This window comes from Propithecus coquereli, unplaced genomic scaffold (genome assembly GCF_000956105.1).
Source record: "Propithecus coquereli isolate 6110/MARCELLA unplaced genomic scaffold, Pcoq_1.0 Scaffold473, whole genome shotgun sequence".
Lineage (NCBI taxonomy): Eukaryota > Metazoa > Chordata > Mammalia > Primates > Indriidae > Propithecus > Propithecus coquereli.
Genome location: NW_012150541.1, coordinates 1336937 through 1351105, shown reverse-complemented (window position 1 = coordinate 1351105; position 14169 = coordinate 1336937). Strand labels below are relative to the sequence as shown.

At 43.1% G+C, this 14169-nt stretch overlaps 1 protein-coding gene across 1 annotated transcript in view; it reads left to right on the top strand.

Moving 5' to 3' along the window:
• Positions 1 to 14169, top strand: part of DOCK1 (dedicator of cytokinesis 1) — a 484728-nt gene that overhangs the window by 70791 nt on the left and 399768 nt on the right. The window contains exons 7-11 of the mRNA XM_012655364.1: positions 4104 to 4239; positions 5058 to 5215; positions 6301 to 6382; positions 6804 to 6939; positions 13092 to 13164. Of these exons, the coding sequence (XP_012510818.1) occupies positions 4104 to 4239; positions 5058 to 5215; positions 6301 to 6382; positions 6804 to 6939; positions 13092 to 13164 (585 nt within the window). The remainder of the gene's footprint in view (positions 1 to 4103; positions 4240 to 5057; positions 5216 to 6300; positions 6383 to 6803; positions 6940 to 13091; positions 13165 to 14169) is intronic.

The window sequence follows — 14169 nt, the reverse complement described above, 5'->3', positions numbered from 1 at the left end:
CTTAATTTATCCAATATAATAACATCATCATAAGCCTTGAGAAGACCAAAATCACATTTTATCATAAAACAAAATTTCTAACATCAAAATCATGGCATGGTTTTCATTTTGAAAAGGATGAGGTATTTTCTATTGGATTCTGACAATCAGGACAGTTTCCTGGGTCATTCTCAAAACCTGTTCTCTTCATTCTCCAAGTGGTGGAGCCCAGAAGCTGGGACCTGTCACTTTCACCATTCCAGAGGGGACCCCACAATGACCCCCCAGCCCCAACAAGAAACTTTTACTTTCTGTTCACAATATTTGATTTTCAGTCCAGATTTTGAGCTGGGGGCGAGGGCGGAGTGGTAGTTTCTTTAGCAGTGACAAGCACCAGTGTCCTTCTGTGGAATCCTAAGTTCTGAGCATTGGAGTGGACATTAGATCACCAGAAAACTTGTCACCCATGTAGGCTTCCCAGAGTTCACCAGCAGAAATACAGCCCAGCTAAACTTGAATTTAGATAAACAACAAATTTTGTGCAATTATGTGTCTTGCAGAAGTTCCCATCTACAGCCAGCATCCACCCACCTCTGCTTGAATGCCATTAGTGATGGCGTGCTCACTCCCCCATAGAGCTGCACATTCTAGCATTAACAAGCATTTTCTCATGCTGAAAGGAAATGACTGTTCTGATCCTAATTCTGCCGGGTTTTGTAACTAGAATGAGGCCATGCTCTTTCCCACCTGATAGCTATTTGGTTCTTCCTATAATATCAGAGCTGCAAGAAGCCTTAACAATTAACTGGTCACTGGGTTCCCCAGTGCTATTCTGTGTCTTAATCACTTGGAGAGCTTTCAAAATACAGAATCCCCAGACCCCTCCTTAAGCTTCTGGTTTGTGGTGTCCGGGGTGCTGGCTGGAAGTCTCAGTTTTTAACAATAGAGTTGGACCATGCTGGAAAGCAGATTTGGAAAATTTCTGGTTTAGTCCAACCCTCTCATCTCACACACTGGGCTGTGGAAGTCAGAGAGGGGAAAGGCTTTGCCTCTAGCCGTTCAGCTGAAAGGAGCCCTGGGTAAACTAAAGAACCTTTCTGTGAAATCAGAAGTATCACATAATTTTCTGGTAATTTATATTTTTCAAGTGTGAAAAGTTTCTGAAAGCAACATTATGAACAAGATGTAGGGTTTGGGTTAGAAATGCTATAGGAGAAGGGTTTTGTTTGGGTTTTCCAGAAAACCACAGACTTCTGGATATAAGATCAGATATTGTTGCAGTGAAACCTGTTTCAAGACCACCTGCTTAACAAAAACCAATCTTCTGGAGCTTTGATGTTATTTTCTATTGGAGTATCTTAATTTTGAACTTATGTTCAGAGACCACCTGCTTAATTTGGCTGCAGGAAGCTGGGAAAGTACATTATATCATGGAACAATCTAGTTAAGGAAGGAAGTGTTTCCAAACGTAATTTACTATTTTGATAGGAAATATAATCCTTAGTAAGACAGTTTTTTGCTCAAGAATCTCCAGGCTACTCCATAATTTCTCTAAAGCCCAATGCTCTGGGCATATCTTCCTTGTCCTTCTTAAGAAAACAAAAGAATACAAAATAATATCACAGTGTTGAATGTTTGATTTTAAGACAGATGGCTTTAATAAGGAGAAGGACTTTTGTGTCTTTTTCATTTATCACTTAGGTTTTCTTACCTTTTCTATCTATTTTTTTTTAACCTGGGGGTTCTGGAGTCCCCTTGATTTTGGGGTCCATTGGAAGGCCATGGACCATTTCTCTAGAAAAACGCACAAACACAGCACAGACACACACAGACCCACACACGCAGAGACATACACACACAGTTTTGCACATAATTTCGGGGCTGGATGCACCTCTATCCTCATGCGTGCTTTAGCTTCCATGGAATTAACCTCTAGATTACGTTGCTGTGGTAAGTTGCACCTTTATAATGGAAACTCACTCTGGATGCAGAGTCAGCTGGGTGCTGATTGCTGAGAAAAGCACTTAGAATGGTTGTCCAGAGAGGCCACTTTACATGGTGGTTTGCAGGTAGCATTCTGGAAAGTGTGTGGCTCTGCAATGAGGGGTTCCTGATGCAGAATCCATCTATAAGAGCCTGGGCTCTTACAGATGTTTGGTATTGGAATAAATAATTTCTCCGAGCTTAGGTTTCCTCCTTTGTGAAATGGGTCTGACCATCCGTTGTGGAGAGTCTGAGGTGATTACGTGGTAGGATGTACATGGCAGCCTGGTGTTTTTCTTGAGGGAGCCTTATTCAGTGCGGCCTGTGGGATCTACTGGCTGGACCTCCTAAAGCCAGGTGCTTTGTGGTTTTCCTGCCCCAGCACTGGCCTCACCCACACCAGAACTGACCACACCCCTGCCAGAACTGGCCCCGCCCACACCAGAACTGACCACATCCCTGCTAGAACTGGCCCCGCCTATACCAGGAACTGACCACATCCCTGCCAGAACTGGCCCCGCCCACATCAGGAACTGACCACACCCAACTTTGGCACTGACCACGCCCCAGCAGTACTGACTCCTCTTAGGAGCAGGTTCAGGGCTGGGATAAGTAGTAATATTTGGGAGGTGGGGGGTCTTTGTCTTATTAGTGAAACATGTTACAAAGATAACTAATGAGACCTTAAAAGACTTTTTTCTTCAAATGTCTGTTCCTCTTGAGGCACCCCACAAACCTTGCAACTGCAGAGACTGTTTTCATGCAGTACAAAAAGCCTCTATTTGTTAATGTCTGTTTACCTTCATGCTGCTGACAGCCCTGTTGGTCCTGCTTCATCTTCAGTGGAATTCACTTAATAGATGTTAAAAGGAAAAAATGAAGTTTTTTTTATAATTGCCTTCCCAATGGTGCAGTGGTTCAGCAGAGTGCCAAAAATCAAACGTGTTTGACCTGCGATCAGACTCATATCTAGCTTTAAGGTGTGTGACCTGGTAAGAAAAGAACTCTGAAGTTAGTCTGTCTACATGGAGTGTTCATGAGCAATTCCATTTTCCTCTTAAATTTGTAATTGTTGAAGATACTCTCTAATTGAAATTTAGCATTCCTTCAGAAGACCCTCTGTCCTTTGTCATATGGTGAAAAAAAAATAGCCTGTTTCCGTAGACTTGTCAATAACAGGAATATAATCCCAATGGCGGGTATGAGACATCTGTGGCTAATTTCCCACCCTAAGACCTGCGTGTCTTATAAAAAAGAAAACCAGAACATTCTGCACTAGCACAACTCTTGATTTTGTTTGTTATGTAATTGCTTTTGTTTACTCCTTAAATAAAATCTGTGGTAAAAAACACCTGACAATTTCGCTGGATTGCGGGAATTGGAGAGAATGTTCCAAAAAAATATTTCCACATATAGACTGGACAGATTTATTATCCAGATGTTGATCGTGTTTTAAGTTGGCTACTACATTTAGCCATCTGGCCGGGAAGTTGCTTAACATTATTGTGGATGATGTCCATATGTTTGGTGTTCCAACACAATAGAACATACTTATTGAAAATTTTCAGGGGCCTAATGTAGGGATTAGAAATGATTCGAGGTACAAGGGACCCTACCAGAGACAGTCGTAAATAAACAGGGTGGTAGGTTTGTCTCTGCTCCAGTTCTTTTCCCTCTCTGTCTCCCTCCCCAACTCAATGTTGATGTCACAACTGCCACTTTCATGTGTTTGGGCCCATGGATGTGTATGTGAATGCATATATTAATATATATATATGAATGAGTGTGTGTGTGTGTGTATGTATATATATAGTGTGTGTGTGTTAATATCTTTCCATATTTTGCATAATAATTATAAACATATATTTCACTTGAGTTTTGTAGATCTACAAAATTTCTCATTGGAAGACAAAGCCACTATTGCATTAGCAATAAAAATCGAGGAATTTTTTTCTTTAATTCCCCTAAGGCGATATGTTTTGAATTAAAGTGACCTCACAGAATTATGTTCCCTAATATTGTGAGTGAACCCAACTTTCTAGGATGTTTTCATCTGCTCAGTTGCCTAGGGCTGAGGTTGTACTAAAGAATTCAAACTCCTTGGTTTGTGTCCATGAAGTTATGAATTCTCGTTGTTGTAGAATTCTTGATTTGGACCTGGTGGTTAGAGATGAAGATGGGAACATCTTGGATCCAGAGCTAACTAGCACGATTAGTCTCTTCAGAGCTCATGAAATAGCTTCTAAACAAGTGGAGGAAAGATTGCAAGAAGAAAAGGTAAGTTCGGCTCTCTGTCATACGCCGTCCACATTTGGAACACATTTTCTCGTAACGGTTTTCAACACTAGTGAAATATCAGTGAAGCCCAGAATTTGCACAAAAAAAGTACCTGGAAAGGAGCAATTACACAGTGTGTTTCATACCATCATTGATGGAAGGGAGCCCATGCTACTGCTGACGTGAAAGGACTTATCCCCTGAGGGGTTGTTGTATACAGCATGTTGCTTGCCATCTTAGGAGACAGGGTCTTAATGACATTGACTTCGTGTTTGCACCTATCAGATGGGAAACAAGACTTGGTTCTGCATTTCCTCTCTGATAGTGGTAGGAGGGCGACATCTTCCAAGCTTGGTGAGGGCAGGGAACACATGTCCTATTGATCTATTTTCATCTTCTATGACCATTAATAGTATTATGTATATAGCAGATATTTAGAAATCGATTGCCTGAGCCATCTATTAATTTAGCAAGTATTTATTGAGTATCTACTATGTGCTAGGGACTGGGGACATAATGATACATGAGATGGAGATATCCATGGAGGGTTCAGTCTAATGAGGGAACTAAAAATTAAACAAGTTAGTACACACATAATAATAATTCTCATTCATTGATCATCTGAAAGTTTTTGTATTACTGGAAATACTCAGTCCAGACTGTTACGGAAGTGTGGGATAAGAAAGTGACCGCACGCTTGGCTTTGCTGTGTTAGGCCAACTAGGGGTGTACCTTTCTCTACTTGCAGGAACTGAAAAGAGCGAGGGGTTAGCGGTGAGTGTGGCTAATGTGACTGTCTACCTTCTTTGCATTCACAGTCTCAAAAGCAGAACATAGATATTAACAGACAAGCTAAATTTGCTGCGACCCCTTCTCTGGCCTTGTTTGTCAACCTCAAAAATGTGGTTTGTAAAATAGGAGAAGATGCTGAAGTCCTCATGTCTCTTTATGACCCTGTGGAGTCCAAATTCATCAGGTAGGCAACATTTCTTGGCTACTGCCTTTCCTCTGATTCACGTGGGGAAGACGGCATCAGAGCCACTGATACATTCCACTTGTGCTGAGAGCCCTCCGCTGCTCAGTGTCACCAAGCAGCTGAGGCAAGAGCTCTTTGTGGGCAGTGTTTGGCCACCAGCTTGGGCTTTGGGCGAGGGCGAGCCTTCTTACGTGTATATTGTTACCTGCTTGTAGAGTGACAGTGATCACAGTGTACTCTTGTAATATTTTAAGGACCCAGCTGAAGACTGAAGTAACACTTTGTTGTCTTCACAGGATTTTATTAATATATATCCAGACCCCCAAATATCATGTTTCCCTTTTTCCAACTTTTGGTCTCTGTGAATGTCATTTCTGTGACCTTTGTCCTGTTGTTTTTTCTCCAAGGTGATTGGCTGGACTTACAGCAAATAGACCAGCGCCTGCCACATACACACTCTGGATTAATATTTGTTGAGTCATAGCATTGTAAATCCACTGTTTTTGCTCGGCCCTCAGCATAACTTTCTCTTTGTCCAGACGGGAAAATTACAGTTCGACTCTGTGAAGTGTGTGTATGTGTCTGTGTGTGTGTTAAAACTCCAATATGTTCTCTTCTATCATTCAAAATTTAAAAACAGCGTACAACTGAAACAGAACAAGTGGGTGAATTTCATTCTCACTTCTGATAAGGACTTCATTTCTTCTTGACTTGGGATACAGTTTGCATTTTATGGCATATTGGGTTTGTCATAGGCTGTGAAATAAGCATGCATTCTGTTGAATTTTTATACTGTCTTCATTCTAAATGAATAAGTAGGCTTTTAAAATAAAACTTGAAAATGCTGTTTGCAAGTAGTTCCATTACAGTTACAACCCAAGACATCCCGAATTAAAACCTCCCGAGGTTTTGTGCAGTGTATGTGAATGGATGAGTAGCTCTATTTGATACTGTTGTTATTTATAGGTTCACAGGTATCTGTATAGTGGACCTCCGTGGCCTTAATTATAAAGCAGTGTGGATGTACATTTGGTATCCTGTTGTATTTGGAAAATTAATTTGTTTTTATTTCTTCCTTTTTCAAGTGAAAACTACCTGGTTCGCTGGTCAAGTTCAGGATTACCTAAAGATATAGACAGATTACATAATTTGCGAGCTGTTTTTACCGTAAGTGCACCCGGAGATGTTGAGTTGAATTGCTCACTAATGCCTACTCTTAGTGACTTGCCTCTGATTCCCTACTGCACGAGCAGAGCACATGGGTCCTTGGGTTGTCTGTGATGCAGGTCAATTTCATATTTACAAGAAAAGTGCCTTCCCCCAATCTCCCAGGTCTGTAGCCACCCTGAGAATCACTGTGACAAAGGTTTCCTCTGTTACCGTTGAACATGTCTCTTAAATCTGTATCTTAAGTTTGCTTAACATTAATTGACCATTGTTACTCAATTCCTTTTGTCATGTGAGTGACTTATTAAAATGATAAAAACTGGTCTAAAGAGTCTCAATCCATCTTTTTATTGTCCTTTTCAATTGAACTTACATTGAATAATGGTTCTCCAAAATAATTTATGGAAATTGATATTTCTAGGACCTGGGAAGCAAAGACTTGAAAAGGGAGAAAATCAGTTTTGTCTGTCAGATTGTTCGAGTGGGTCGCATGGAGCTGAGGGACAACAACACCAGGAAACTGACGTCTGGCTTAAGGAGACCTTTTGGAGTAGCTGGTAATAGTTTCTCCCTTTTTCCTTGAGAGTTTCAGATGATCACATTCACTTTGCATAAGAACCGCTGCTGAATGTCAATTGGACAGGGGGCAGCTTTGATTTATAAGCCTTTCTGTTGGAGAGAAAAAAATAATGTATTAGTTCTTTTCTGTGTGGTTTCCTGTCGACCTGTGAGGCCCAGGGTGCTCTGGTCCACAAGTCTCAGATGTAAATCATATATTTGGTTTTAAAGTGGATCCCAGCTTTTCCTGGGAGAGACCCTGACCCAATTCTTAGCCCGTAGGGAAGCCAGTTAGGGGAGGTTTTCAGGTTTTCGGGCTTGGTGATTGATTTAGGAGTGGGTTTGTGCAGGATGGTCACAGCGAAGAGAAGGTCGGAGAGCACGCTGGGAGGGGGAAGAGTTGGTTTACAGTCGGTGAGTTTTAATTCTCCGTATTTGTGCTCCCTTATTTTTGGTGACAGTACGAGAAAAGTGAGAGGCCAGTTATCTCTGTTGAGGGAAGATAAAAGTGTCCCCAGGAAATTCTAATTACTTGACCTCTTTCAATGTCACTCTCATTTTTCATAGTTTTGGGAAACGGTTTCTCTCACTATTTATGGTTGCAGTGGAGTTTCATTCCGCAGCCCTCTGATATTTACTCTTGTGGGTTTTTTGTTTGTGATTCTTGGGATTCACATGAATGTTTATGTGCGAAAAGTTCTCGATTCCTGATACATTATGGCTGCATTGCTTATGTGAATAGCTATGGAGGTTGCCTTTACCTTGGCTACCAGGAAAGTCAGGACTTAGTTTTTTTCCTTCCTCTTTTAAATAAACTTTAGTTTTAGAGAAATTTTAGGTTCAAGGGAAATTGATCAGAAAATACAGACAGTTCTTATACACCCCTCCCGCCGCCATGGTCTCCCCACCATCAACATCCGCCACAGATTGGCGCATTTATTACAGCTGACGGACCCACAGTGACAGGCCATCAGCCCCCGAAGTCCACGGTTCACAGTAGTGTTCATGCCAGGTGCTGTGCATCTTGTGGGTTTCACAAATGCCTGTATCCACCATCATGGTCTCAACTAGGGTAGTTTCACTGCCCTAGACATTCTCTATGCTCCACCTGGATGTTTTGGAAAAATATTTCAAATCATTTAGTAAGTAAAATGATTTACTACTTCATAAGGTGTAAATAATAACAATGATGTAGGCATAATGAGAAAGAAGCTCATTAATTCGGTCAATTTCTGTTTCCCAGTAGGGCTAAGTCGTGGGGTGTCTGGTGACTTTACCACGTGTCAGTGAAATGTTGAGCACAAGGTCGCCTTTCTGAGGTCTCACGGCCGTGGGCTGGAGAAATCCTCTTACGTTTTTTCCCTTGTTACTTGAATACATACTTTAAAATTGCTCCTCTGTTTATCAGAACCTCAGCATCTTTTATGTGTCATCCAATATTGTAGTTGAAATACCTGTAGTTTTTCAGGAATTTTCTTTTCTCTTTCCCACCTCTGTGATAGTTGCAAGAAAACATTTTTGTTTCAGGTGTATTGGGCTTCACTTAAGAGATCAGAGAAATCTTTGCAGTGTGTGCAAGTTTCTCCTCTTGCGAGCACCTATGCTGTAGATTCTCTGCTTATTAGATCACCAGATAGACTACACTGATAAGTTCCTATGAAGCCATAGTCATATTTCTTAAAGATGCAATCCACGCCAAAGGCTGACCGTTTTTACCCTTTTTTGATTAAAATGGGACTTTTTTCAGCTTTCATTGGTTTGATACTCCAGAAAGTGTTGATCACAGGCCCAGCTGACACCGCTGTGGTCACTTATACTTGGTGGGGTCTGGAATTAAGTTGGGGCCTCCCACCTCCTGGAGTTGTCCATAAATGCCTGGAGTCCAGAGTGTTCCCTGGGGCGGGCAGGGCAGGTGGCCGACACCCAGTTCCCTGCTTTTGGAGGCCCCACTTGTGTAGTGTTGACTGAGACACTTGACCGCTGTCTGGTCTCTGGAGCTTGGATCCCTGGCAGTGAGGCCACCACTGTCTTCTTCCCTGCTGACCACCTGGGGATGCTCCCGTGGTCCTTGGCTCCTCCTCTCTGGACTGGTGTCTGGCTCCTGCCTTTCCTTTCTCATGTTCCTGGGACTCCCCGGTCTCAGGGCTTTGGTAACTCACCCAGGGCCAAGTTCTAGCCTTGCCCTCCTGCCTTCTGCCCACGAATTCTCTGGAGGATGTCCTCTCCCCTCTGCTCTGCTGTGACTGGAACGTGGGGCGTTCCCCCTGCTTTGGGGTTGCAGAAGGACCAATGAAAAGTGCTTCAGAGATACTCGGGAGGTGTTTGTTTTCCTTTATTGGACAATTTCAGTTTCCAGATCCTCTGAGCAATGTCCTTCTGCTCTCTCTTCGAGTGCACACTCCCCAAGTGGGGGTGTCCTGCCCATCCCCAGGTCCCCAGCACTGAGCACCAAGCAGCTGAGGCCTCTGTGCTTACTCCAGCAGGGCCCACTTTCCTAGACCTGCTTGGCCATTGTGTTTCTTTCTTTCTTTCTTTTTTTTTTTGATACAGAGTCTCACTCTGTCACCCCGGGTAGAGTGCAGTGGTGTCATCCTAGCTCACTGCAACCTCATGCTTCTGAGCTCAAGTCAATTCTCCTGCCTCGGCCTCCCAGAGTGCTAGGATTACAGGCGTGAGCCACCTCATCCAGCTGCCATTGTGTATCTGTAAATAATAACTGAGGACCTGAGCATTCTGTCTCTGTAGTTTCCAGTTTCCTACTAGTAACCCTACTCTGAGACAGGAGGGAGGACATTTCATCATGTGATGTGGCTGTGTAAATTTTTGGCGTAAAAGGTAAATATTTTAATGCAGTGGTTCCCATCCGTATCTGGATGTGAGAAAAATCTGGGGAGCTACTAATAGGTAGTCGTGCCCTACTGCTGCCCAGTTAAACCAGAAGCTCTGCTTGAACCCAAACCCCCTGTGAGTTACCTGGGCCGCGCAGGGACCGGCAGCTCACTGCCATCAGACCCTTACACAGTCAGCATTCGGCATGTCTGGGCGACGTCTGCCTTTGATAGTACGTGCTTCTAACTCACTCAGTATATCCTCCAACCAGATGTTCTCTTTCTTGCTGAGAAGGAACACTTATCACACCTGAGAAGGTTGATCTCCTGTTTGGTAATCGTATTCTGCCCATACATATGCAGCTTCAATTTCCACATGCAAATTTAATTTTGAGGCTTTCTGCAGAAGGACTTCTGCTTGTCTGTGTCAACAGAGCTCAGTTCCTTAAAATGAGAAAAGTGTTTGTGGACCTTTCGGTCTACAGTTCTTAGTCTTCTGTTGAAAATAATATGTCACGTTTCTATTTTTAACCTTTTTATAAAGTAAAAGTGAGAAAATTATAAAAGTTATGGAAATTTTATGGAAAAGAAAGATAAGTGAGATTTAATACATCATTCATAATTCTGCATAGCCAGGGCAGGACTTCATGTTTAGCTGATATATTTCTTTCTAATTTTTTTTCTGGTGTGTGTTGCATATACTCTTTAGAAAACAATATCAAATCATGTTGTGTATTTTTTATTTGTTTATTGATTTTTTTGTGTCTTTTTAGTCTTTTTTTTAGCATCTTAACCATTTTTTAGGTGTATAGTTCAGTAGTAAGTATATTCACATTGCATATGTGTACTTTTTATCTTTTTTAAGAAACCTAACGTTATATTATGAATATTTTACTTTATTAAATATTATTAAAAAATTAGGCTTCTTGATGGCTGCAATCTATAGCTATGTCATTATTTCAGCAGTCCCTTGTTTTGGGCTCTGAGGGTGTTTTGGCTTTGTGGTAGAGTAGGGACACAGTGAGCATCCTTGAACTTGAAGTGTCACCGTTCTGTTTGTGGAGGGAGGTCTCCTCAGTGGAGTTGCTGGATCGGTGAGTTTGTGGGTTTCACTATCTCTGTGCTTTGGGCCCAGCTGCCTAAGCAAGTTGTCCCAACATGTCCGTGGGACTGAGCTGCCCTGCCCTTCTCCATGTGACGGCGTTTCTCACATCCCACCGTCTGCTTTCCCACCTCTGCTGTCCCTGGCCCTCCATCACTGTTGTCCTGATGCCACCATCATGTTCCATCTCCAGCCCCTGTGTTCCAGCATCGTGCGATGCCATCTGCTTACTGGGCCCTTCATGCCCGCACATAGCCGTATTGACTGTGGCTGGAGTCTTTGCTTCTTCAGACTGTCCCTTGTACCTGAACGTGGAGACCCTGACCTGTCAGTTTGCAGGTGTTTCCTCTCAAGTTCTTCATTTCCTCCTCCGGTGACAGAGACATCTTATCCAAATCACAGTGGGGACTTCCTTGGCATGGACCAGTGTGCTGCAGAGCGGAAAGGATAGCCCTTTGGAAAGTACATTATGACTGGTGACATCAAAACCTTCTCCTCCGAGGCCCAGGTTGGGTGGGCCAGAGACTGTTGTGGTTCTGCACATGGGTGCTCAGACTGAGCTTGAGATTCTTGCTCCTGGTGTGCTCCAGGGCTGGGCTCTGGGGATCTGCCAAGGGAGTCTCCCAACCCGCTGGTAAGATGAGTCCCATGGCAGAAGAGAGTGGGCTGCAGGCCCCCGGGGGGGACACCAAGTGTGGACTGGCAGGCAAGGGCTGGTCTGCTGGGTTCAGACTAACTTAGTTCTGGCCTGTAAGTGGGCTGCTGCTCAAATGAGCTTTATGTAATGATGCTGAACTGGTGGTAAAAATGTGGTCCCAGGCATATGGGCTTCTTCACAGTGGGGGGGTGTTGTAGTCCAGTGTTAATCCATCACCCCTAAGAGTGCCTGAAGCCCAGAAGGCTTCTGCCAGATGAAGGCTGGAGCCCAGGCCTTTCATACTCTGAGCAGCCATCATTGGATGTTCGAGTTTATTTGGGAGTCCTTGACCTGTATCTCTCAACACGTGCGTAGGCTCTTTGCTCTCTGAGGCCCGTTGGCTCAGAGGGGCGGGTGAGGGTGTTTACCATGGGATACACCATGCAGGCCCCGTGGGCTTTACCCAGCCAAGCGGGGCATGAGAATGCCGTTTTTCTGGTTCTACAAATTCCTCCCCCTTATTTAGGGGGTGGGGTGGTGGTGGTAGAAAGGAAAGTTGTCCACATTTTCAATATATGATGATAGTCACTAGGGAAGAGCTTGTGCGAAGAAAGTAAACAGGGCGTGTTCCTCTCTTTTCTGCAGTCCAGTGTGGTGGCTGAGCAACGACAGAGGCGGGGAAAGCGTCCAGTTCCATCTGGGGTTACTCTCGGATTTTCTTGTTCTGTTTGTCTTAGCCAAGGGCAAAGGAGTTTTGTTTGGAAGGCAGGCAGTGCCTCTGGGTTAACCCCTGAATGCAATCAGGAAATATCTTTCCTTTTCACCCAGGAATAGTGCAAAGGCTGTCAGCCTCACTTGTGATGCTAGCAAGCCTGGACCACCTGGGGGATGGGTCCGTGAAGGCAGTTTAATAGGATAGACAGAGCTTAGGTGTTAGGCACTGTCTCACTGTGTGACTTTAGGCATGGCTGTCATCCTGTCTTGCAGCCTCAGTTTCTCCAGCAGTAGAGTAGGTGACTGTGAGGATCAGCCTCGAAGTGTCCCCTTGAAACATCATCCACAGACAGCAGCATGTGGTGGGCTCTTGGAAAGTTGTAGCTACTTGTTTATTGTTTTGTTTCTGGGGGGAAGGCGGTAACATGTGAGGTTCCAGAGGAGAGCTGGCCAACACTTGCCACATGTGACTATTTCAGTGTAAATTTAAATGAATGAAATCCAAGTAAAAATTCAGTTCCTCTATTATGCTTGCTGCATTTTAGGTGCTCGTTGTTGTCGAACATTCCCATCCTACAGAAAGTTCTGTTGGTCAGGGCAACCTTAGAATGACACTTGGATAACAGGCAAAAGAAATGCTATCTGGAACTCTGCCATCAGAGCCCTGACTCTGTGTGGGCCGGCATTTTCTGACAACTTAATTTGTCTTTTAAGCATTGAAGTAATTTAGACTTGAATCTAAGAAAATTCTACCATGTAGCTTCTGCTGTTGTTTGCCAGAAGATATTCTGATGTTCCTTTGTTTGTTTGTTTGTTTTCTGTGATTATAGCATTTAAGCAAAACAATCTCTGTTCTCTTTGTGTCCCCAGTGATGGATGTAACAGATATAATAAACGGAAAAGTAGACGATGAAGACAAACAGCATTTTATTCCCTTTCAGCCGTAAGTATGGAGCAATTCAAGTACTTAAGCAGATAGAATGTGGAAAATGTAGGTTTGTGATAATTATCCTTGTAATTAAGTTTATAAGTTATACACAAGGAGGGATTTATTATTTATGATAACGAAAAATCTGTTTAGTCGCTGTTACAGCCCATGAAGTTTTTGTAGCCGTAGGAGTCCTGGGTTAAAGTTTGTTTATGGTCCTGGAAGTAGAAGATTTTACGTGTGATCACTGAATTGCCTTGTCATGCAGAAGGCACAGAATTACAATTCTGCTCTAAGCGTGAATGTCTCTTTACATAATTGATTTATTCTAGTAGCTATTCACATTTTCAAAACACAATACTTTTAAGATTTATCACAGGAGGTTGCTGTTTTTAAAATGGAAAACCAAACAAAATAATGATGAATTCTTTTGTAAAGTGAGAAATAAAGCATATAATCATGCTACTGATTTTTCTGTCTTGGTTTTTGCTCAGAGTGGACTATATCTGAGCTCATCATTATTTAGGCTTTGTCTAGTCTGACCTGAGGTCTTCAGAGAGGCGTGGAAGCTAGGAAAGCCCTTGGAGGAGATCCACTAAATTATTGGATTTGAAGGTAGAACCCATGGAAGAGGTTGAAAGAACTGGTGTTTATTTCCCTGATGATGGAAATCAAGAGGGTCATTAGATAATGGTCTCTGGCCACTTCAAGGGCACTCCTGCTCCTTGGACAGAGGTGGAAAGGAAGAGAGAGGAATTAGCATGGCTTGGTCATTGCAAGAGACATCTTCCTTCTGGGGGTGTGAAATCTTAGAAGAGTAGATGGTCAGGTGGGTTGATGTGAACTGTCACAGTGCTCTGCATTCTCTCTTTTTCCTCATTTTTGTTTTTACTTAAGCGATTTCAGACTTGAAACATTTTATTTTAGAAAGTTTATGTTGCTTTTAGGTGTTGTGGAGGGTTTTGGGAGACTGGTGGTGATCGGGTGGCCGAAGGAGCCCTGTCCTTGAGGGGCAGGAGA